The 23,482-nt window shown below is 57.6% G+C and overlaps 1 protein-coding gene across 3 annotated transcripts in view; it reads left to right on the forward strand.

The window, feature by feature from the left end:
• The window catches only part of CACNA2D2 (calcium voltage-gated channel auxiliary subunit alpha2delta 2), a gene marked incomplete at its 5' end in the record, with an annotated part of 137,123 nt that overhangs the window by 101,036 nt on the left and 12,605 nt on the right, over positions 1-23,482 (forward strand). For all 3 annotated transcript variants that reach the window (XM_081246183.1, XM_081246184.1, XM_081246185.1), the window contains 14 exons: positions 4,383-4,442; positions 12,220-12,264; positions 15,687-15,828; positions 19,097-19,228; positions 19,422-19,479; positions 20,184-20,234; positions 20,366-20,465; positions 20,568-20,726; positions 20,966-21,073; positions 21,171-21,249; positions 21,834-21,883; positions 22,072-22,161; positions 22,372-22,443; positions 22,656-22,730. In XM_081246183.1, the coding sequence (XP_081102309.1) occupies positions 4,383-4,442; positions 12,220-12,264; positions 15,687-15,828; positions 19,097-19,228; positions 19,422-19,479; positions 20,184-20,234; positions 20,366-20,465; positions 20,568-20,726; positions 20,966-21,073; positions 21,171-21,249; positions 21,834-21,883; positions 22,072-22,161; positions 22,372-22,443; positions 22,656-22,730 (1,221 nt within the window). The remainder of the gene's footprint in view (positions 1-4,382; positions 4,443-12,219; positions 12,265-15,686; positions 15,829-19,096; positions 19,229-19,421; positions 19,480-20,183; positions 20,235-20,365; positions 20,466-20,567; positions 20,727-20,965; positions 21,074-21,170; positions 21,250-21,833; positions 21,884-22,071; positions 22,162-22,371; positions 22,444-22,655; positions 22,731-23,482) is intronic.

Raw genomic sequence — 23,482 nt, forward strand, 5'->3', positions numbered from 1 at the left:
GAACATAGCACATCTCCCCCAGACAGGCAGGAGCCCTGAGATGAAGCGAGCCATGTTCTCACCGCTGCCCCTGCCCTGCTGGGAGTCTTTGTAGGTTCTCCTTTTACTTCTGGATCTCAGTGTCCTTCCCCATCCTGTCTCCCCCAGGCCATCAGGAGGACTTGGGGGAGGTGGGAGGGAATCACAAGGAGGATGAACCTCGGGGCAGGGCAGAGGCAGAGGCAGGGCTGTGAGCAGTCTCCCAGCCAGCCCCGAGCAGGCCTGACTGTTGTGGGCTCTGTGAAGACAGGAGCACAAGTCTGAGTGCCTGGCAGAGGGGAGGGGAGCCCATGGACAGGACAAGGGCAAAAGGAGGCTTCCAGAAGAGGTGACAGTCTGATAGGACTGACTGAGATGATGGGGAGCACCTCCCAAGCAGAAAGAGTGGATGACAGGAAGGCCCAGAGGTGGGCAAGAGGCTTGTGTGCTTAGGGCCAACAAGTGAAACGCCAGGGGACTGGGCTTTATGGACAGCTACTGGCAGTTGGAGCAAGGGGGCTGCCAAGAACCTAACTACCCTCTGCGTGGGTAAGGTTACTACTTCTAATTTATAGGCAGGAAATTGAGAGCTGGAGGGGGAAGCTGGGGTCTGAACCCAAGGCTCCAGGGTCCAAGCTCTGATCCCCACCTGGGGCCCCTCGTGCGTGTCATGTGTATTCCCGTCCTCTTCCCTCTCACCCTCAGGCCTGAGGGACCACGTGCAGCCACAACCTGCCCCATCCACCCCCCGTTCGGCTGCCTCACCCCTTCCTTCCGCACCACCAGGCCTGTGGATTTAGCAGTTTCCACACGTCCGGTGCCTGGGGATGGACTGATTGATCTGTAACACCGAAAAAATAATGATGGCTTGATCATTACTGAGGATTAAAAGTAATCCTTTCGCTGTGGCTATTGCAACTCCGTTATTCACGAGTCAGCGGGCTGACCCGGGCCTTTGAGCCCGTGGGACTCCATGAGTTCAAGGAGGCTGGGGGCTGGGGCCCTCCCTCCCTGGTCTCCCTCATCTTGGCCACTAGGCTAGCGAGCGTGAGGGGCCATCAGCCCCCGTGTTCCTGAGGCCTGTGAATCCCAGGGTCAGACCTAAGTCCTGAAGGGTGAAGGAGCTGGCATCCGCTGGCCAGCGGGGGAGGTAGGGGCTGGAGAGGACAGCCTCTCAAGGCCATGGCCCAGTTTGGAGACTTCAGCTAGTGTCAGTTTGGTGTTTGCAACCCTATCAACCGTGTGGCTTTTCTGTGGCAAGGGACCTGATCCGGTTGTTCCCACGTGTGTCCCAGCCTCATCGTCCATGAAATGACAATGGCTCCAGGCCCACTCTGAGAAGGGTCTGGGATCCCTGGAAAGGTGATGGGCCACTGGGCAAGGAAAAGGGGTATGCAGTGACTACCTGAGACTCACCCCTCAAGATGCAGCCCCAGGGGATGTTCCCTGGGCTCCCACACTCCATTCCAGGCCTGGTGCCGAGCTCGCATGGTCAGTGCTCCGTTAACAGGAGTGACAAGTGTTGTTAACCATGTGTGTCACACAGTAACGTCCTCTGCAGAAGGGCACTGCCAGCTTGTGAATCAGGATCCATCAGGGGGTCAGGCTTGGGTGGGGGTGTTTGTGGTTTAGGCCGAGAGGAGGACCCAGGATGGAAAGGGAGGGGCAGGAGTTGGGCACAGGGGGGCTCCGGGGGCCTTAAGAACGCTTTGCCTTTTCTATGCAGAGCCATAGGGAGCTGCCAAAGGTTTAGGGGTTTGGGGAGGAGGGGGATGGCCATGTGCTCAGATCCACATTTTGAAGGCTGCAGCTGCTGTGTGGAGAAGGATGACGAAGAGCAAGAGAGGACGCAGGAGCCTGGGCTGGGGATGATCAGTAAGGTGGTGTGAAGGACACTAAGGGTGGGATGTAGGGGCAGTGGTCACAGGGTGGAGGGGCTCATTCTAAGAGGGGGTGTTATAAGCTCCGGTGGGCCTAAGGGTTACCCCAGAAAGGTATCCAGGAGCTCAGGAGGGGCCAGGATTGGAGGCAAGACCTGGGAGCCATCTGGGAGAAGAGAGGCCTATGGTTCCTGAAGCTGGATTATGGGGCTAGGGCCCACCCAAGCAGTCACTGCAGGAACAGGTGGGCAGAGGACAAAACATGCAAAAAAGACAGGTGGGGGTGGCAGGAGGGTCTCAGCAATGTGAAGTGAGGGGGATTGACTTTCCCACCCTGCCCCCAGGTCCCCCAGCCTCATAGCCTTCCCAGCATTCAGTGCTGGGAAGCATTCAGTGCTTTTGCCCTGAGGAGGAGGGGGAGCCAGGCCCAGCGGGAGTAGGGATAGCTCTGGACAGCCCTTCTAACAGCCAGAGGTGGTACCCTGCCCAGCGAGTGGAGGCTGTGGCTCTACAGGGAGTCCCACCAGGCCCCCACCACACTGTTCCACGCTAGAAGGGAGGAAAAGCTGGTCTCCCGTTTCCCCCGATGGGCAGCTGCCAGGCTTTATTTTAGAATCTCCCCTCTTGGGCCCACAAGCCATCAGGCCTGGACTGATGGATGGGAGTATTTGTCTCGAATACCAAGGGGGCAGGGCCCTCTGAGTAGGGGCTGGAGGCCAGAAGGCAGGACCCTACTGCTCCACTCATGGGGTCAGATAGGGCGAGGAGTTGGGGACCAGAGCCCCTTCCACACCAAGAGCTACTCTGTTCCTCCCGGGGCGTGGTGGGCCCTGTGGAGTATACCTTTGGACGTTGGTCATGGGCTAGGCAAGGGAAATACGGTGGTGAGGGCCCCAGCCCAACCCAGAGCCCCTCTGTGACCTTAGCAGGCTGCTCACCATCTCTGTGCCAGGTACCCTCATCTGAGGAGGACACGTCAAGCACGTTGTGAATGGTGACAGGTACACATGAGGTGTCGCTGGCCTCAGGGAGGGCTTGGATGCAGTAGATGATCAGGGTGACAGTCATCATTATGATGAACAGGACTTCACTGCACTCAGCTCTGCAGGAGGCCCTAGAGGGCCAGGCTCAGTCCTGTCCTCAGGAGCCTCAAGACTTCCTAAAGGGGGACTTCCCTTGCGGCGCAGTGGTTAAGAATCCGCCTGCCAATGCAGGGAACAAGGGTTTGAGCCCTGGTCCGGGAAGATCCCACATTCTGCGGAGCAACTCAGCCCGTGCACCACAACTACTGAGCCTGTGCTCTAGAGCCTGCAAGCCACAACTACTGAGCCTGTGTGCCACAACTACCGAAGCCCGCGTGCCTAGAGCCCATGCTCCACAACAAGAGAAGCCACTGCAATGAGGAGCCCGTGCACCGCAACAAAGAGTAGCCCCCGCTCGCCGCAACTAGAGAAAGCCCGCACGCAGCAACGAAGACCCAACGCAGCCAAAAATAAATATTAATTAATTAATTTTTAAAAAAAGACTTCCTAAAGGGACAGGCTCTACGGAGGCACAAAGTAAGAATCTCTGGGTCAGGATTCAGGCCCAAAGGGTAGCGAGTTTCCAGCACCTCCTCCAGGAAGCCTTCCCTGACCTCCCAAGTTCCCACAATGCTGAGCTTCCCAGAAGCACCTCAGCTACTCCTGCCCTAGTTGTTCTGCCTGGTTATGTCTGTTTTCTCCTCTGAACTGTGGGAGGGCAGGGCTGGCTCTGCCATATCTCCACACATCAGCACAGTCTGGCACTAGGTGTATTGGGTAACAAGGTGTGGGATGGACAGACGCAGCTGTGCTCACAGCTACAGGGGCCTCAGTGGAGGAGGCCACAGGAACCAGCACCAAAGGATGGACCAGGCTTGTGCAGACAGAAGGCTTAGAGAGCCCTGCTGGGAGGGGGCTCAGGAAGCCAGGACAGGGACAGTGGGGACAGGCCTGGGTGGGCAGAGGTGGGCTGTGGGCACCTCCTTCTGGGCCCTGAGCAAGCTGGGGGCAAAGATGCATCAGCAAGGCACTCTGTCACTTGTGGCATTTCCTCTTTGGCTGGGGAAGGCCTTCCTCTTGACACTGGGGTGACACTGGTTTGTAGCTAGTAGAGAGTGTCAGTGGGCTTGGCTCCAGGGCCTGGGTCTTAATATGCCTCAGGGGTCCCCCTGCCTTCCTGTGGGCAGGAAATGTGGCTGAGCTGAAGTCCAGGGAGTCCCGTGGAGATGCCACTCAGGTCTGTGCAGGCTTCACCTTTCCTGTGGGAGCCCGATGTGGGTGGGGGAAGGGCCCACACAGCAAGCTGGAGAATGTTTGGGATCAAGGAATCTTTGAGAGTCTGGCACGCTGTCCAGGGAGTCCCTGAGCCACTCTGGCCCCAGGGACTGCTGGGGATGGAGAAGGCTTTGGGCTGGGCACAGACCTTCCTCACTCTCTGACCTCCCTGTGCTCTGTCCCTCAGAGATTGGCTGATGCTGCAGAGAACTTCCAGAGAGCCCACCGCTGGCAGGACAACATCAAGGTAAGAACTGCAGTGCCCTCCCCAGCCCCTAGGACCTGCCCACCCGCAGCAAGGGTGGATGTGCATGCAGGGGAGGAGGGAGAGGGAGGCTGCCCAGACCCACTGGAAGGGCACCAAGGGCTCTGTGGGGTGGAGCCGGGAACCTTTGCCCGATGTTCAGCAAACATTTGAGGCTCCCCTTGGTGCTGGGACACAGGGTGCAGATATGAACCTCTCATTCCACTCCCAGCTCCCAGAGGAGCTATAGAGTCCCCCATGAGCAGATAGGCTGCTCTGAAGTGATGCTCCCCAAAGTTGGCGTCCCCTTGGTGGTTAAGGAGGTGCACAGACTCCTTGGACAGCCCCTGGGGCAGAGAGGCCTCTTGACTCCAGGACTTCCCAGACTTTAATACACTGACCTGGAAGAGATGCTGGGGGAAAGGGACCCTATCCCCTTCCCAGACTTCCCCGAGCAGCACCCTGTCTTCCAGAAGGCTGCCAGGCTGGGATCGGGGACCAGGCTGTCACAGCCACTAAATCCTCTCCTTCCGCCAGCAAAGCTCAGAAGGGGCTCAGGCGCGGAGCAAGTGGAGGTGTGAGAAGCTGGGAGCAGGACTCTTTTTGAGGACAGAAGGACCCAGAATGTGGGGGAGGGAAGGAAGGCCTGATTGACCCCCAGCCTCACACCCAGGTGGCTCACATATTCAGGCAGCTTGTGTTTGATTTGGGCAAGACTGGACACACCTGCACCTTTCCTGTCAAAGGATAACAGTAAACCAGAAGAGAGACTGAGGCAGCGTTCCTCCCAGACTCAGGGAACCCCCGATGCCAAGGATGACAGAACCCTCGGGGACCAGACCAGTTGGCAGGGCTCGCTGTGTCCTCCACAGCCACTCAGGCATGTGGGCCACGCCTCCCGGTGGTCTCTGTGCTAAATGCAGGGAGAGGCACCAAGAGCTGCCCCCTGGGACCCAGGGACCAATAAGGGGGAGGGGGGAGGCCTTGACTCACTCCAGCTCTGAGCCTGGCACCTCTAGAAGGCGGGAGGGATATCATCCCTACTTAACTGATGAGAACCCTGAGGCACAGAGTGGTTAGACCTACCTGAGGTCACCTGTTGGGGGCAGAGTCTCACAGCTGTGCCGTCAGGTGCCAGGGGGTGCATGCCTATGATGCAGGCCCCCTAAACCTGTTCCTTCTCCCCAGTCCCCATCCCCCCAGGCCACCCTGAGCGCACACCATAGCACTCTTCCTTTGCTGCCTGGTGTGTGCTGTGTGCTGCCCTCAGGGAGCTCACATGGGGTTGTGGGTAACAGATGTTTGTTTACAGTGAACACATTAATGAACTAATGACTCCCTGGACCGATCCTCCCTCCCTGGGAGCTGGGGGCTGGGCTTTTTCTCGCTCCCCATTCCAGCACTACAAACCCATCCCTGGGCCACCGTGCCTCCTCAGCCTCTTGATCAGAAATACACACAGCAGCCTCCATTTGCACTCCCTGGCCACTTGGATGTGCCCCCACCTGCAAATAACCTCACCCTGGCGACTCCCTGCAATGCCCAGCGCAATGCCCAGCCTGAGCCTGCGCTTAAGGCCACAGGATCTGGCTGTCCCTGCCTCTCTCGTCAACCTGCCTCCTCCCTCCCCTCCTCCTGTGCTCCAGCCACACTGAACACCTCACTCCAGGCCCATTCTTGATCTCTCCACCCAGAATGCCCTCCGTTCCTCCTTTTTTTTTTTATTTTTTACGTGGGCCTCTCACTGTTGCGGCCCCTCCCATTGCGGAGCACAGGCTCCAGACGCGCAGGCTCAGCGACCATGGCTCACAGGCCCAGCCACTCCGCGGCATGTGGGATCTTCCCGTCCCGGGGCACGAACCCGTGTCCCCTGCATTGGCAGGCGGACTCAACCACTGCGCCACCGGGGAAGCCCCCGTTCCTCCTTTTGAAGCCCAGCTTGTCTTGCCTCTTCCCAGTGAGGCTGCTCCTGCTCCCCAGCCCATCAGCCCCTCCACCTTCTGGGAATCCAGAACCCTTGGCTCCTGCTCTGTCCCTTCTTTTGTTTCTGACGTATCTGCTTCCTCCCCTCCCCACCCAGGACAGATGCGAAGAGCAAGCACAGGAGAGGGAATGAAGGAATCAGGAAATAAGGGAATGAAAGCCCTCGGCCTGGCTTTCTCTCCCTCCCAGTGTAGGCCCCAAACAGGAAGACAAAGAGGCTGCCTCGGCCCCAAACCTGTTTTTTCCTCCTGACTCTGCAGAAAACCCAAGATTTCCAAGGATCATCCTACTGGACCCCTGACCCCTGATTTTCAGCTACTCCAAGACAGAAACGGCTTATCGCAGGCCAGAGTGGGCACCACGGGGGCCTACTGGGAAGGAAGGCCCAGGTCTCAGGGTGTCCAGGAGATGCTGAGATGGTGCTACTTGAGGACCCACTCCCTGCACACTGGGTCACAGTCCCTGCGGGACCCAGCAAGGGCTCACCCCTCTCTGGGCTTCAGTTTCCCCATTTGGCAAATGACCAGCTATCTGTCAGCTCAGGTGTGATGTGAAGGGTCGGTCCACACATCAGGCCATGTAGGTGCAAGTTGGTGATGGTATGGGTGCATCTCTGGCCACACCAGCCCATAGGCTCTGGGTGCTTCTGTCCTAAGGCAGGAGAGGGCTCTGCTGGCCCCATCCCCCTGGCTTGACCTGAGATGCCCCCAGCTATGGGTGTGACCACAGGGCCAGCTGGGCCCAGCCTTGTTTGTCTGATGCTCGTTGCCCACCCCCACCAGTCCATTAGTCTACCTGTTTGTCTGTTCCACAGGTATCTTGGGCAGGGTAGAGCTGTAGGCGCCCCCCTCCTTTCCAGCTGCAAGGCCAGGGCCCTTCTCTTCCCCAGGAGCGCTGAGCTGCCCAGCTGCCGGGCTAAAAGGCATCAGTGCTAATGATGGGCCCATTAGCTGACTTGCCAGCCAGCCCTGCCTGGGCTGCCAGGGAGAGCTGCCAGGGTGCAGACTGTCCATGCCAGGGGGGATATGGGGACTTCAGGCTGCAGAAAGGATGGTGTTTTGTCCCTTGAGGGCATACCACCCACCCTTGAAACTACGTCCTTCCCAACAACGTTCAGGAGGTGACAGATAAGGAGTCATGTTCCTTCCCAGCATTCAGGAGCACACCCAGTGGCAAACTCAGGCCCTTTACACAAGCCAGGCCTTCTTAGGAATACCCTTACCTCCTTCAGAAGGTCAACACCTCCCATTCCAGTTAACTCCCTAGAGCTCCTCTTTCTGGCCACAGCTCTAGGATTAGCCCCCACTGCCCACAGCACCCGCCTTTGGTGCCCCCATCACAGATGGTTCCCTGTGCAGGCTCCCCAGGCCGGTGGCCCAGTGGGCTCATCTGTCTGCCCCATCTGGCTCCTCTTGGCCAGAAGCAGTTGAGCCGGACTCAGTGCTGCCCATCACCTGTCCATGTGCCCAGCCAGGTGCCTTGTGGACAGAGTGACCAGAGCCTCAGTCTGCTTACCTCTGAGGTGGGGAGGATGGCAGTCAGCAGTTCTGGGCACAGAGGAAACCCTTGACCCATGGGCCAGATTGGAATCGACTACATGGTCAGTAGGGTGTGGCCCTGCCTGTGTCAATAGCACACAGCAGGTTTGCATGCAGACCTCTGAGAAACGGGCAATGGTGTACAAACACACACACACACACAATCACACAATCACACAATCACACCATTGACACCAGCCCAGGGACTTGGGGGATCCTGGAGTCTGCAAGGTCAAGAGAGACGAGAGTGAAGGAAGAATATCTGGATGTGAAGCCATGCTCCTCTCCCTAGTCCCAGGTCATGACCCCACACTCCTTGCCATGGCAAGGGTAGGGAACCTGTAGCCACAGCCCTGGCTGCAGCCCTTGGACACCACGGCCCTTGTTAGCAAGCAGCACCTCCCATGGCCGCTATAGACAGGCAGCAGGTGCTTTGGTGCCCATAACACTTCGGGTGGATGAAGATGGCCCGCCTGCCGGACACTGTGCCTGGTGCCAGCACCTCATTGTGCCAGCATTATCTGCTATCTAGACGGCCACCAAGGAGGAACTGGGCCAGGGCATGGGTCGGGGAGGCAGGAGAGGCCATCGGTTCCAGGGCCTCAGTGCCAGCCCTAGGGCCTGCAGGAGACAAAGCCCTACCCTAGGAGTCTAACGGGAGACGTAGCTCTGTCTGGGAACCTAAAGAGAAGGCTGCGAAGGCTGGGCCAGGCCAAGGAGCCGGCTGGACAGGACAGTTGGCTCCCCGGCCTGAGGTCTACCCCAGCCACAGGGCCTGCTGCCTGCCTCTCTGCCAAGCCGGCGACAGACGGCTCTCTCAGAAAACAGTCCTCTTGGCTGAGCTGAGCTGGCAGTGAGCCAGGGCAGGAAGGCCAAGCGTCCTCACTGGTGCAGCCGGGTAGCTGCCTGGGTCCTGCACAGGGACCTGGTGAGCAAGCAGCAGTCAGGTCTGACCAAGCCACAGCAGCCGCCTTCCATGGCACCAAACGTAGATGCCAACTGCTATTCCCCATGCTTACCCCACTCTCACTTCCTCACCCTGCTGCCCACCTGCCAGCATCCCTCATGCTCTCTCTTGGGCTCAGCTCCAGCTAAGGAGTGTGTATGTCATCTATACAAGGGCCGTGTGGGCCCCCTAGCCCCACTCCTCATGTGTTGTGTAGGCACAGAAATCCACTTTGTGGGGAGGCATGTGTGTGAGTTCAGAGGGGGTGATTCCCCCCACTCCCTGCCCAGTTTGTGCAAAATGGCCCCTAAAATACCATGTAATGGAGGGGGTGTCAGAGGTTTGTACCCTGGACATTAAGGACACACGTTTCACCCCAACCAGAGGGTTTCTTCCACATTCAGACCCCTCCCGGGCCTGTGAAGTTACAAGCTTAAGGGGGCCACTCATGGGTTGGGTTGGCCCGAACCCCTGGAGAGGCCTCACTCCCTGTCCTCCTAGCATCATCATTCTGATTTTACAAGTGGAAAATCAAAACCCTGAGGTAAAGCCTTACTGAGGCTGAAGGGTTTAACAGGCACCCTTGCCTCATCGGTGAGATGGAGGTGACCTCCAAGAGTCCTCATGGGGCCACAGGGACTTGTGAGGCTTCAGCCTCAGTCTTCACTCACTGCTCAGGATCCCAGAGCTCACATGTTCAGGTCAGGATTTGAGGCCAGGACCCTTTGCCAAGTCCCCTGCACATAATCGCTAGGTGGTACCGCCTCCTTGTTGTGTCCCAGAGACAGGGCACTAGTGGTGGACACTGGGGCACCTGCAGCCCAAAGCAGACCAGAGGCCTTTCCAGCGACCCTCCTACCAGACCCTAATGGTCCCATCCTGCCCCGTCCCCAGCTCCACATCATATCAAACATAGCGACCACAGCTGGGTTTACAATGTATTTTTACACGTGTGACCTTGCCCACCACCATCCATAGCTAATGCCACTCTCTTACCAAGGAAGGGACATGGGCCCTCTCAAGATGGGAGAGGTAGGGAGGAGTCCTGCCCACGTGTATCCAAGCCCCTGGGGCACCAAGACTGCATACAGATTCCTGAGCCTCACCTGCAGTCTGAAGGGGGGGCTAGAATCCTTCTGTGTGATACATTCCCCCTGTGTCACTGATGCCACCAACATCTCATCCTCCACTGAGTCCATGAAACAGCAGGACAAAGAGACAAAGGGAGCCATTGGAGTACCTGGAGGGGTGGCCCAGTGAATGCCAGGTGTCCCAGGGACAGCCCAGGTCAGGCAGGACCCAGGCATGGTCTGTGAGGAGAGCCCAGAGGAGGGTCACTGTGAAGGTCACTCTGGAGGCCTAGAGCCACTGACCCCTACCCATCACCCATGCCCTTTCCCGCCCTTGCAGAAGGTTTGCCTAAAAAGTTGGTGAGTGAAGCCCCATGTTCTAATCTGCAGTCCTCCCACCGTGCCTGCCTATTTTCATTACAGAGGGAAAGAGCATCAGAGCCGTGTTTATAACCCCCTTTTAGATAACAAATCACATTTTCTTTTCGCCAGTGACTGTGTTGAATTGATATTTCTTCCCCTCGGTTTAATAGGTTTGTGTGTTCAGGAATGCTCTTCATCAACTGAAACTCCTCATTGTGTTTGATGTAATGTCAGCTTTCATTACGCGCTTGGGTCAGAGCTGGGCCCAGGGAAAGGCTGAGCACCCTGGAGCCTGGGCCCCGGCCCTCACCCCCACCCCAGGCCCACCTGAGCTCCAGTCTCTCTGGACGGGTGGTTGGGCAGGTGTGGGAGGGGTTGGAGATGAGTTGAGAAGGCAGAATGGAGCCAGGGTGCAACGCCTTTTTTATCCCTGCCTTAGCTTCCTCATCTGTATAACGGGGTCATAGGGCTGTTGGGAGAACCCTGTACCGCAGTGCGTGTGAGGCCTATCACAGGACTGAAACTTTGGTCTTTCAGTCATCAGGAGGTGTGGTCTTGCCCAGGCATGGCGCCAGGCCTGTAGTCAATGTTCCAGAATGCTTGGACTATACCTATAGGTCCAGCCAGTGGCCTGCACCCCCCAGACCTCTGGTGGGAGAGAACCCATGACTGTTCCCCACAACTAGCCCCGGTACCAACCACCTCAAACCGTGGCCTCAGACCCAGCACCTGGACAGTCACCAAGGCTAAGTCCCTCCCTCCATGAGGAGCCTGAGCTCAGAGAGGGAACAGTGCAGCCCTGCGGTCACACAGCACATGGGGCCCAGCCAGGCCCAGGCAAGGGTTGGCCCACCATGGAGTAAGTGCTGGCTCTGTGCTTGCTGTTTTACAGCCAGACCCTTGGGAGCACACTTGGTCATCACCCCCATTTGCAGACCACAAAGAAACAGGCTCCCAGTGAACAAGGGACTGCCAGGGCCATGCTGCACGTTTTTGCTGTACAAAACAGGGCTGAGGAGCACCAGGGGAGGGTGACTCGGACAGTGGCCCTATCTTGTGTCCTGGCCTTAGGGCCTATCAAGGCAGGGGTGGGGTGGCCCCTCCTGAGCGGGTGGCACCTGATGGCACCAGATTTACCTTCTGGCAGCCTCTGTCAGCCATGCTCAGTTATGATTAAAGATCATTAAACATGAAATTAGCCCATTTGTGTTACGGGTCCCTGGGGTGGCCGGTGATTATGATGTGCAGATGGCTGAGAACCCAGGCGGCGGGCAGGCGGGCGAGGCCAGGACACGCGGTGCTAGCAAAAGCAGGCAAGGGCTGGGAGGCAGGCACGGGGACCGGGCTTTGTTTTCTCCCGCTCCTGTTGTGTAAACCCCCTTGCATTTCACAACAAATCACAGATAATTAATAAGTACATGCTTGTAATGAGCAGGCTTTTTAATAGAAGAAATTGGAAGATGCGGTGTCGAGTCATTATTTCACTCTTTCCCAGACTCGGCTCTATTCTTCCATCTTCCTCAATTCCCCCTTGGTACTGCCTCAGCCAGAGTCTCTGCAGATAGGCTGGCTCTAACCCTACCTCCCAGCAGGGCTGCAGTGCAGAGACCCTGATCCTAGAGTCAGGGAGCCCCGGGGGTACCGACCCGGGGTACCACATCCTCCTGGTGCCTGTGAGAACTCCTGAGGACGGTCTGGCTGGGGTGTGGGTGGGGCATCCAGCCTGACTCATCCAGCCCTCCCTGGATGGCAGCTCTGGATGGGTAAGGAGGCGGTCTCTGCCCCAGAGGAATCTGAGGGGGCAATTCCAGGCCTTAGAGCTGTGGGTCGTGGCCGCACCTCAGGAGACCATGAGTGATGAGGCATCTCTTCCCCACCAGGAGGAAGACATCGTGTACTATGATGCCAAGGCCGACGCTGAGCTGGTAAGTGCCCCCGCCCATGCTGGCAGGGATGGGGAGCTGCCAGAGCCACACCCCCCTCTCTGGGACCACATGGCCTCAGCTGTAAAATGAGTGTTAGGATTCGGCACTCTTCAGCATTCTGAGCTTGGCCTTGCAGAGTTATGGCTGCACAGGTCCCCACCCTACACCTCCCACAATTCCCTAGAGGCCCTGACCCCTCCAGGGCTGTGTCTCTGTGGCACCAAGGGGCACAGCTTCACTGTACAGTGTGGGGCGGGCCCAGCCCCATCCCTGGGCAGGGTGGTGAGGCTCTTGGACCTCCTCCCCTAGGTCAGTTCAGGTGCCAGCATCGGGCGGACAGAGGAATGCTGAGTGCTGCGAGAGTAGGGGAGAGAGGGAGCAGGTGGGGAGGGCTTCCTGGAGGTAGGCAGGCGGGGCCGGGATGCAGGTGTGTTTCAGGTGAGTGCAGGTACCCTTCCCTGTGGTGAGGGGAAAGTGGCTTCTGTGTGCTGACCACCCCACAGCCTGGCCCCATGATCAGTGTTGGCCCTGGGCTAAGTCAGTCTCGCCCCAGCTGTAGAGGCAGCCCAGTCCCTGTGCCTGTTCTTCAGATGAAGGAGAGGGCTCTGACTCATCAGGGGTCACCACCCCGGAAGTGGTGGTGCTGGGACTGACCGGAGAACCCAGAGCTACACTGCTCTTCTGCCTCACTGACTGGTTCACGTCTGCTTGGGTGGCCCTGTGACAGAGAGAGGTCCCCGTCACCAGAGGACTCACATGAAAGTGTGACCATTTGGGGTGTGAGGGGGTCTACAGAGGAGACAAGAGTGTCTGAGGGTGCAGGGCACATGGAACAGACTGTTTTGGTGAACCTGTCAAGGCCCAAATTCATCTGCCTGCTTTTGAGGCAAAAGTAGTTGAACCTGGTTATTTCCTCTGTAAACAGAGATGTCACAACTCAGTCTCTGGGGCCCCACCTGTGCTGGCTGGTGCAGAAGACCCAACAGCTAGACCCCCACTCCTGAGCCTATTGGCCTGGGGGGTTGCCTGGGGCGAGCAGGAGGTATCCAGTGGCACCAAGAGGTAGGCAGGCAGGAAGGGATTCCTGCAGAGGGTCTGTGGTGCCAGGCTGGCCTTGGTGAGCCTTCAGGCGGGCAGGCAGGCAGGGCCGCAGAGAAGGAGGGGTGGGTGGGCTAAAGCAGGTGTGCTTCCCCCTTGGCTGAGCCTCCGTGGCTCCCAGAGAAGTTGCTAAAATTAAAGCTGGAATCTGAAATTCAAATGAAGAACAAACCTTTAATTAGACCCTGAATCTAATTCCTTACCCCCCTCAGCAGCGGGCTGTAATTTTAGCAATCAGTGCATTAAATATAAACCAGGAGACTGCAGTTGCCCACCGTACAAAGCCCCTGGGCGTCGGGGTGACACTGAGGGGTCTCCTTGGCCAGTCTGGTGCCCGGCCCCCTCCCTGGACTCCCTGCTCCCAGCAGCCCCCAACCCTTGGCTCTAAATCACTGGCTCCCTGCCCCCAGCCCCTTGGACATCTGCTGGGGGGCTAGGGACAGCACAGGGAGGGAGATTAACCCCGGGTGGGGCTGGGCCAGGGTCAGTTAGGCCAAAATCCCAGCCCTCCCAGCCCCGGTATAAATATCAGCACCTACACATTCCCCAACTCTCCTGCCTGTTACGTTGTTTCGTTTTTTTAATCTTTGCCAGAGGTACAGTTAAAGATCTTTCTAGACCATTTACTCTTAAATTACCAGCCAGAAGGTGGGGGTAAGGGGGGAAAGAAGGAAGGAAAAAGTTCACCAGCTGATAGCTTATCAGAACAGAATCCAAATGTCACATTAGTTGGGAAAGTTGGAAGATTAAATTTTCCAGCGCCCTTCATCTGCCGCTGACATTTCGGGGGCTTTCTTCTCCCGCACTTGCCCCTCCTCCCAGCAGAACGTGAGTGGCTCACACCTCAGAGGCGGCCAGCTCCCTGCTCTGGCCTCCATGCTCAGCAGCTGCCTGCCCCAGCTTTACCCAGCATCCAGGAGCTTCTGAGGGTCCTCCTAGGGTGTGCCGAGGTGGGCAGAGGGGTGGCACACTGGGTGAGGGGCAATGGCAGGGCAGTAGATGGCTTGGATTTTGCTGTTACAAAATCCAATCTTGAAGAGATGAAAAGGGTGTTTGCTGCAGGCCCTCCAGCCAGCTGCACCCACCATCCAGGCAGTAATTCATTCCCCAGGCCTGAGGGTGCACCCAGAGCACTCCCTGGGTGGGGAGGCACGATCACCCTTTCCCCAGACAGACAGCCTGGCGGCAGGAACACGAGAGGTGTGCCCAGGACCCATTGAGCAGTGGGGTCAGCCATCACGTGAGATCCACTGGGGAGAGAAAATGAGCTGAGCCTGGTGCTGAAGGTGGTCACAGGGACATTGAGGGGCAGTGAGGGAACATGTGGCTGGTTCAGCTGCTTATACTCCCTCCTCCCAGGGCACAAAGACCCCCAGCTCTGCACCTACCTCGCCTGGCTCTCCATCTCTCCTTGCCTCCCCATTTGGCTTTTCTCCATCTTCCCCTTCACTCTCTATCTCCATCTTCCCTTCCCCCTTGCACACCTGCACCCGTGCCTGCTCACCCCCCACCTTGGCTGCAGCATCAACGCTATAGTCGCAGACCCACTCCTGCCAGCCTGTGGTGGTGGGCAGGGGCACACGGCGCATGCCCAGCCTGCCTGGCCGAGAGATGCTGTAATTGGCACCTGTCAGACGGCTGCAACTCATTTTAGAAAGTCAACGGGGGCCTTTATAGTCCTTCTGCTAGCAGGCACCACAGACCCTCCTTCTGGATGTTACCAGGTCTCAGTGCTAGCCCCGACCCGAGCCCAGCTCTCCCACGGACTCCCCGCTCTCCAGCTCAGCCCCTAGAGCCACCCTGCTGCAGGGGGTGGTGCCCCTCCCCCAGACAGGGCTAGGGCCCTCTCATTGGTGCCAAAGGAACTTGGTGCCAAAGGTGGGGCCAAGTTGAGGGGTGTACATTGCAAAGCTCCTGTGACGGGGTGCTGAGGCTGCCCTGTGATTACACAGAGCAAGTCCTTATGAGCAGGGGGTCTGCAGCCCACTCCTTCTCTCTAGCTCCAAGATTTGCCTCCTTCGCTGATAACTGGTTTTCAAGGATGTGAGGAAGGGCTTGGTTTGGTCTTGGCCCTGGAATTTGGGTTTAGCAAATGTGGGGATGGTGGGTGGGGCAGGTGGGTGTCACGGGCCTCCCAGGCAAGGGGTCCATACCCCATGTCTCTCTGTCCCTGTGTCTCTCCATCTCTCTGTCTCTGCAGTAGTCTCTGATTCTGAGATGCCCCTATCTCCTAGATTCTGGACCCCTGCCTGCAGTTCTATCCAACCCCACTCCACCATTTCCCGGCCCTGACACTGCCATGGTTGGGGGGTCCCTTTCCACAGGACGACCCTGAGAGTGAGGATGTGGAAAAGGGGTCCAAGGCCAGCACCCTACGGCTGGACTTCGTTGAGGACTCAAACTTCAAGAACAAGGTCAACTATTCATACACGGCTGTGCAGATCCCCACGGACATCTACAAAGGCTGTGAGTGTGCAGAGTGATCGGGAGCAGCCCTCCCCGCCCACCATGGGTCAAGGCCCACTGCCTGGGCACTGCCAGGTCCCAGGTGCCCATCCACCTTCAGCCCCCTACACCCAAGGTCACACATGCTCACCTCTCAGACCCGCCCACACGCAGGCATCAAGCCACTCTCAGGCACAGGCTCACGCTAACTCATCAAGACACAAAACACCGAGCCTCTCACCGCTATGCGTGCACGGTCTCCTGCCCATGTGTATACACGGGCTCACACAAATGCATGCACACAACTCTTCCCCCACGTGCTGGGCCAAGTTCCCACCTGCCCCCAGAGCAGCTCCTCCCTACCTTCTCCCATTCCCTGGCCCCATGCAGGAAGGGTTGAGGACCTACCACATCAGATGGGCACAGGACAGGGAGCAACTTCTCATTCACAGACACCAACCCTGTAACACCTCCCTCCTCCTTGGTGAGCAGGGGGAGGTGGAGATGGAGGTCAGGGGGATTGAGTAGAGGGTGGTTGAGATGCCAAGCTCCAGGGACAGTATAGCTTTGCACAAAGGGGAAACCAGGTAACTACAGCTAGAAGGATTTGAGTCAGACATGAGGATGAACTTCCTGAAGAACTTGGGAGGTGTAGGGAGAAGAGGCCAAGAGTCAAACACTGAATGGGGAACTCTAGCTGCAGGATTTAAGGCCCCGGAGTCTCTTGGTTCTGACACAATGCTATGGGCACCTACAGGGTAGCCTCAGAATCCAAGAGGCCCACTGGGTGGAGGTTCTTGAAGCAAAGGTCCCAGAACTTCTGCGTGGTCTTCAGAAAGCAGGGAATCCTCCAGGGTTCTCAGGGAGGCCCCTCCACCTTTAGGGTCAGCCAGGCCTTCTGGGCAGCCTCAAGCAGGAGTGAGGGTGGATGCCCCCCACACCCTCCAAGGGCCACCCACAGGCCACCTGCCCGAGCCAGTCGAGGGGCACTATCACAGGCAGGCACGCTAATTAAAACAGGAGCCACACCGCCCTCCCCAGTCACCCCTCGTTACCCACACAAATTACATTTTATATGTTTTTTATTTACTGTGTCACTTTTAATTAAATCTGTAATCGCCTGCCTGAGGGGGCATGGTCCCCATTTCTAAGCTCGGTGTGATCTGAGGGTGTGGGCACGTGAGTGTGTGTGTGTGGTCACAGGGCTGAGGAGCACGCCCTTTCCAGGTGGGGGGCTGTAGTGTGTGCACAAGTGTGTCTCACAGTGTATGCGTGAGCGTGCATGTGGTCATGGCTACCTGCAGGGACAGCCCAGCCAGGTCTCCTCTCGGCCCTTGACCTGAGTCAGGGACACCCCTCTACCAGCAGCAGCTAGAGGGGCTCCCAGAATGGTCTGTCTGCTCTAAGCCTCTCATGTGCAGATGGGGAAACTGAGGTCCAGTGAGGGGTGGGACCTGCCAGGCAGACTCTCCCAGGGCAGATAGTACTGTGTGAAATGTTTGAGAGCCTGACTTTATTTTTTCCTTAAAGAGAAAGATAGAAATTGTACAACTCACTAAGTTTCTAAATTAGGAACAGGACCATAACATACTGTTCAATAGGCACAGCCAATGCTAGAAATGTGTTTTGTTTTCACATTATGGTCAGTTAAGGGAAGCTGCAGGGCCAGAGAGAAGGGAGTGAGAGTAGAGGGGGAGGACTAGGCAGCAGACAAGACAGCAGAGGCCCCCCAGTCTGGAGAGAGAGAGCAGAGGGAAGAATGCCCCAGAATATATTGTCACCCCCTAGGCTGTGGGCCGCGCCTGGAGCATTTGTATCTTTAAATCACAGCTCTGGGAATTCCCTGGCGGTCCAGTGGTTAGGGCTCTGCGCTTCCACCGCAGCGGGCACGGGTTCGATCCCTGGTCGGGGAATTAAGCTCCCCCATGCCAGGCGGCACAGCCAAAAAATAAAGTAAAAAATAAATCACAGCTCTTCATCTGTTCTAAGGGTTTCTTCTCTGAAAAGAAGAGCAGAGCCTTTGGAAGACATGCTCTGGTTCCCGTTTGGGGAATGGATCTTCGGGGAGAGGTGATGGTGTCAGGGGTCCACCCGGAAAGAAAGGAGGTGGGAGAAGTTGGAGGAAAAAGTAGCCCCCAAGGGAGGGGGTGCAATACAGAGGCCTGGCAGTAGCAGGTATCCAACTCCTGCTGTTTTTTCTGAGTGTCCCACACGCAGAGACAGGTACACTGCACATGTGAGAACATGTGCCACACACACACATTGGGCAGATTTAGGGCTGTCCTGAGTTGGGGGTGCTGCATACTGCTTAAGCCATCCCAAGTCTCTGCCCGGGTTGCGGATGGATGGAGTCCATCCATCTGAGAGAAGCCTTGCTCTGTGTGTGGGGGGCTAGGTCTGGCCAGGGCGTCACACCTGTGGAGCCACAGAGGTTGAGGGAGGGGGAGGGTGGGGTAACTTGTGGTGGGGGTTTGTGAAAGCAGGACCCGTTGGTGTTCTCCTGTAAGGGCAGAGTGGTGTGTAGGTATGAGCATGTGTGACCCTGTGCCTATGGCAGCAGTGAGGCTGCTGGGCAGGTAGGTTTGAGGGTGAGGGGATGACACATCTGGCTGGAAACACAGAGGTTAGATGTAGGTACACCTGTTGTATACCTTCATGCAGTATACAAATGCAGACTGTGTGTGTGTGTGTGTGTGTGTGTGTGTGTGGAAGTGCACGTGCCAGTGTTGCAGCAGGATCATGGCACAGCCCGCGTCCCTCCGAGAGCCCCCGCCCCCACCCCTGCCTGCTCCTGGCCCCAGTTGATTAATCATGGAGCTGAGTGGCTTCCAGCTTATCAGGTACCTTAATAGCTGAATAATTCCAGCACCATCATCGAGCCCTTAATTGCTTTCTTGTGGCTGCAGCCCAGAGTGCATGCTGAGTGGGTGAGCTCCCAGGGGACCAGCCACAAGCTCCAAGCAGCAGGCTGGATGGGCATCCCAGCTCATAGCTCCCTGCCACCTGGGTGGCCCCTCTGCAGGGGCCACAGGCCACAGCTGCTCTGCCTGATCATGTGGAGCCTGGCCGAAGGGTAGGCTGAGCTGTTTCTTGGGATGAGAACAAGGATGTCTTCCTGGAGGAGCTGGTGCAGCCCCAGCTGAGCCCTGGGAAGTGAGGGAGACCTGGGTAGGCAGAGAGCAGGTGAGGCTTTCTAAGTGAGAGGCACATGCATGGGTGTCGCTGTGACGAGCTTCAGCGGGGGAACAGCCGAAGCGCTTCCCACCCCAGCCCCCTGCTTCCCCCCTAGCCACCGTCATCCTCAATGAGCTCAACTGGACGGAGGCCCTGGAGAATGTGTTCATCGAGAACCGAAGGCAGGACCCCACACTCCTGTGGCAGGTCTTCGGCAGTGCCACGGGAGTCACTCGCTACTATCCAGGTGAGTGCTAGCCCATCTCCCCAGTCCACTCAGCACCCCACCCTCCTCCATCTGCCGGCCCCCTCATCCTGGGGTGCATGGGGCGGGACAGTCACCTTGCTGGTTGTGGGGTGGCCTGGCCACTGCTGCAAGGCCTGCTACCAGCCCCAGGCCCTTCCCTGCCTGTCCCCAGTCACCTCCTCTCCTCCCACAGCCACCCCATGGCGAGCCCCCAAGAAAATCGACCTGTATGATGTCCGAAGGAGACCCTGGTGAGCAAGCAAGGAGGGGCTGGGCAGGGACACCCCCTCAGCTCTCCCGCCTGCTCCCCTCCCTCCCGATAACCAGGCCTCCAAGCAGGGCGCGGCCAGCTCTATCCAATTTTCATTTCACACATCGTTGCCACTGGAAAATGGATCCCATCACCCAGGCAGGCCTCCCAGCTGCCTCTGCCCCCCATCCACTGCCTGGCACTCCACCCCCTCGGGACTGAGGGATTGGGCTAGTGGGGGTTCCCGAGGGTGGATGTATCCTCTGTGGGTTTGGCCAGCCCCTGCTGTACCCATCTGAGCCCTAGACACCCCTACCCTCTGCTCTGCCTCTCCCGCAGTACTCCCTGGGCTCCTCCTCTGCCACCTGTTCAATCCCATACGCAGCTATGACTCTGCCCTTGGCGCCTCAGCCCGGGCCAGGGGAAATGACAAGCCACTGAGGCCATGGAACAGGCCTCCTAGCCTCTCTGGATCACCTGCTCACCCCTCCTTGGGGTTGTTCACGCGTTGGGGGACCAGGTCACTCATGCCATGGGCAAGGACTGTCTGCTTTATTAAATGTGGTATCCTCAGTGCCTAGAACCCTGTTTGACCCATGCCATGGATGCTCAATAGAAACATGTTGAATCAGTATGTGGGTGAAGGAAGGAAGAACCCACAGGGTCTCAGTGAGGCTGGCCCTAACTGAGGCTTCTCCTGGGCAGGTATATCCAGGGGGCCTCGTCGCCCAAGGACATGGTCATCATCGTGGATGTGTGAGTGAGCGATGCTGGCGGGTGGAGTGGGGGCGGGGCTAGGGACTAGAATCTGCTGCTGGGGAACATCATGGGGGAGCAGCAGGAGAACACCTGAGGCCGACCAGGTGCCTCCGTGACCCACCCCCCAGGAGTGGCAGCGTGAGCGGGTTGACCCTGAAGCTGATGAAGACATCTGTCTGTGAGATGCTGGACACACTCTCGGATGATGACTATGTGAACGTGGCCTCGGTGAGTGCCAAGGCCGGTAGGCGGGCACTCCCTCCTGCCCCATGCAACCCCTGCCTGCCCGGGCCAGCCTGAGGTCACTCACCACCCTCACTGTCCCTGCAGTTCAACGAAAAGGCACAGCCTGTGTCATGCTTCACACACCTGGTTCAGGCCAACGTGCGTAACAAGAAGGTGTTCAAGGAGGCTGTGCAGGGCATGGTGGCCAAGGGCACCACAGGCTACAAGGCCGGCTTTGAGTATGCCTTCGATCAGCTGCAGAATGTGAGCCCCCTGGGTGGGCGAGTGGGTGGCCAGAGACAGGCAAGGGCCCAGGCTTGGTGACACCCCAGGGAAATCAAGATAGATGGCCTTGTTAGCACCCAACAGGCAGGTTGGGCAGATAGCACTGTCTGCTGTGGGGTAGGGGAGCGAGAGGGCCAGGTCCATTCTGGGGAAGGAGACCCACCCGGGGACCGGGGAGGGGCTGAAAGCTGCCTGACCCCACACCTACTCCTGCCCAGTCCAACATCACTCGTGCCAACTGCAATAAGATGATCATGATGTTCACGGATGGCGGTGAGGACCGCGTACAGGACGTCTTTGAGAAGTACAATTGGCCCAACCGGACGGTGAGGCTCAGCCCAGGTGGGGGCTGCCCTGACCTGGCCCGGTACAGGGGAGGGCTGCCCTCTGGCGGCCACGGCAGTAACCTCAAGCCCCAAACAGGTGCGCGTGTTCACTTTCTCTGTGGGGCAGCACAACTACGACGTCACACCCCTGCAGTGGATGGCCTGCACCAACAAAGGTACCTTGTCTGGGTGTCACTGCCACAGGGCCTGCCTGCCGTGTCCTGCCAATCCATTGGGCTGGTTGTCCACGTGTCCTTCATATGTCCAGCTTTCTAGCTGCTTGTTCATCCAGTCTCTCTATATGTGACTGGTCATCTCTCTATGTGGCTAACTTGTCCATCTGACTCAGCATCTTTCCGCCTATCTGACTGTCCATTGTTCATCTGTCCCTAGCTTGTCTGCTCCTGCATCTGTTTTCTGGTCAATCTGACTCTCCATGCAATTGGGCCTGGCCTCCAGGTGGACTCTGAATGTCACTGCCATCCTAGAATGAGGGACTTCAGGCCTCAGGCTCCTCCTTTCATCCCAGTTCTGCTTCCTTACACCCCTACACTCACAGCCCCTTCCATGTCATTGGTCCCATTCACAGGGTAATGGCAGGGAGCACTAAAGGGACATGAGTTCAGAGGAAATGACATCAAAAAGAGAGGGAACCTGAGAGACCAGTCAGTGCTGCAGACACACCCCAGGGTACAGGGCCTCCTGTGCCATGGATCCCAAGCAGCACCCAGGCCCACCTCTGCCTCCCCTTCCCTCACAGGTTACTATTTTGAGATCCCTTCCATCGGTGCCATTCGCATCAACACGCAGGTGAGACTGTGGGGGCGCCCCTCCTCCCAGCCCCTTGTCTTTGCTTCGCGGGGTCGTGGGAACCATGGGCTGCTGTGTGATGAGAGCGCCCCCTGGTGGCTAATTGACACATGGGGAGGCAGGACAGGAAGATACAGTGGGAGGGGCAGACTCATGACCCCCCACCCCTGCCCCCACCACCTCCCCAGGAATATCTAGATGTATTGGGCAGGCCCATGGTGTTGGCGGGCAAGGAGGCCAAGCAGGTTCAATGGACCAACGTGTACGAGGACGCACTGGTAAGGCCTCGGGGCAAGGAAGGGGTGGGGCCGGTGACCTTCCCCCCAGGATGTGCCCACAGGGTCAGGTCCCATGAGGGCCCCCTTATGGTGGTAAACCAAACAGAGGAGAAAGAGAGGTGGCCTGTCCCCGCACCCCTGCTCTGAACACTCAGGGTGGGGGCATGGCTGGCCACAGGAGTCTGACCCATCCTCCTCCTCTCCCTTCAGGGGCTGGGGTTGGTGGTGACAGGGACCCTCCCTGTTTTCAACCTGACGCAGGATGGCCCTGGGGAAAAGAAGGTGAGGTTCCCCACTGGGGAAGGGCTAGTCATGCCTGGGGAGAGCTGGGCATGCCCAAAACAGGTCTGGGATGGAGCGGGGATAGGCAGGCCTCTAAACTGGACAGGGGCAGCAGCTTGAGAGCAGCTTGAGGTCATGGGCATGGGCAGTTGGGCACGGTGGCTCCCCCCATGGAATTGAGCCTGTTGCAGAACCCCTACCTCTGCTCCCAGAACCAGCTGATCCTGGGCGTGATGGGCATTGACGTGGCTCTGAATGACATCAAGAGGCTGACTCCCAACTACACGGTGAGTGTCTACCTGCCCATCTCCCTGTTCTGCCTCTCCTGTGGACACAAGCCAGGCTCAGCAGAGGCTGATGGGGATTCCCACACCTCTGTGGAGTTCTCCGAGTTCAGGTGGTCAGGGAAGGCTTCCAGAGGAGGTGATCTTGGGCCTAGAACTGGGATCAGCAAACTTCTGTAAAGGGCCAGATTATAAATATTTTAGTCTCTGCTAGCCTAAATACTCATACTCATACTCAATTCTGCTGCATTGAGAAAACAGCCAGAGACAAAACATAAATGGCATGGCTATGTTCCAATACAGTTTTGTTTGTAGATACTAAAATTTGGATTCCAAATAATTTTCACAAGTCATGAAATAGAAATCCCTCTTTTTCAATCATTTAAAAATGTAAAAACCATTCTTAGCTCACAGCAGTACAGTAACCGGCAGCAGGCCAGATGTGGTCCATGGGCCCTAGTTTGTCGACCCCTTGTCTGTCACATAGGCAGGAGTGTCCTGGGTAGAAAGGAGGTGAAGGCGTACCTTGGAGGCAAAGGGAACTCTCTGGGCAAAAGCCTGAAGGTGAAAAACAGAATCATAAGCCAGGGAAGGGGCCAGATCAGTGTGGCTGACCCAGGGCCTCTGGCAAAGGGAGCTTGGGACTTGGTTATGAAAAGGTTGGGAGATGTGTATCAGCATGCTTAAACCTGAGCCACATGAAGGCCCCTTGTCTTTGACCTCCATGTGCAGTGAGAAAACTGCCTCAGAGAGGT

This window comes from Mesoplodon bidens (assembly GCF_964165515.1).
Source record: "Mesoplodon bidens genome assembly, chromosome: 10".
NCBI classification, from domain to species: Eukaryota; Metazoa; Chordata; class Mammalia; order Artiodactyla; family Ziphiidae; genus Mesoplodon; species Mesoplodon bidens.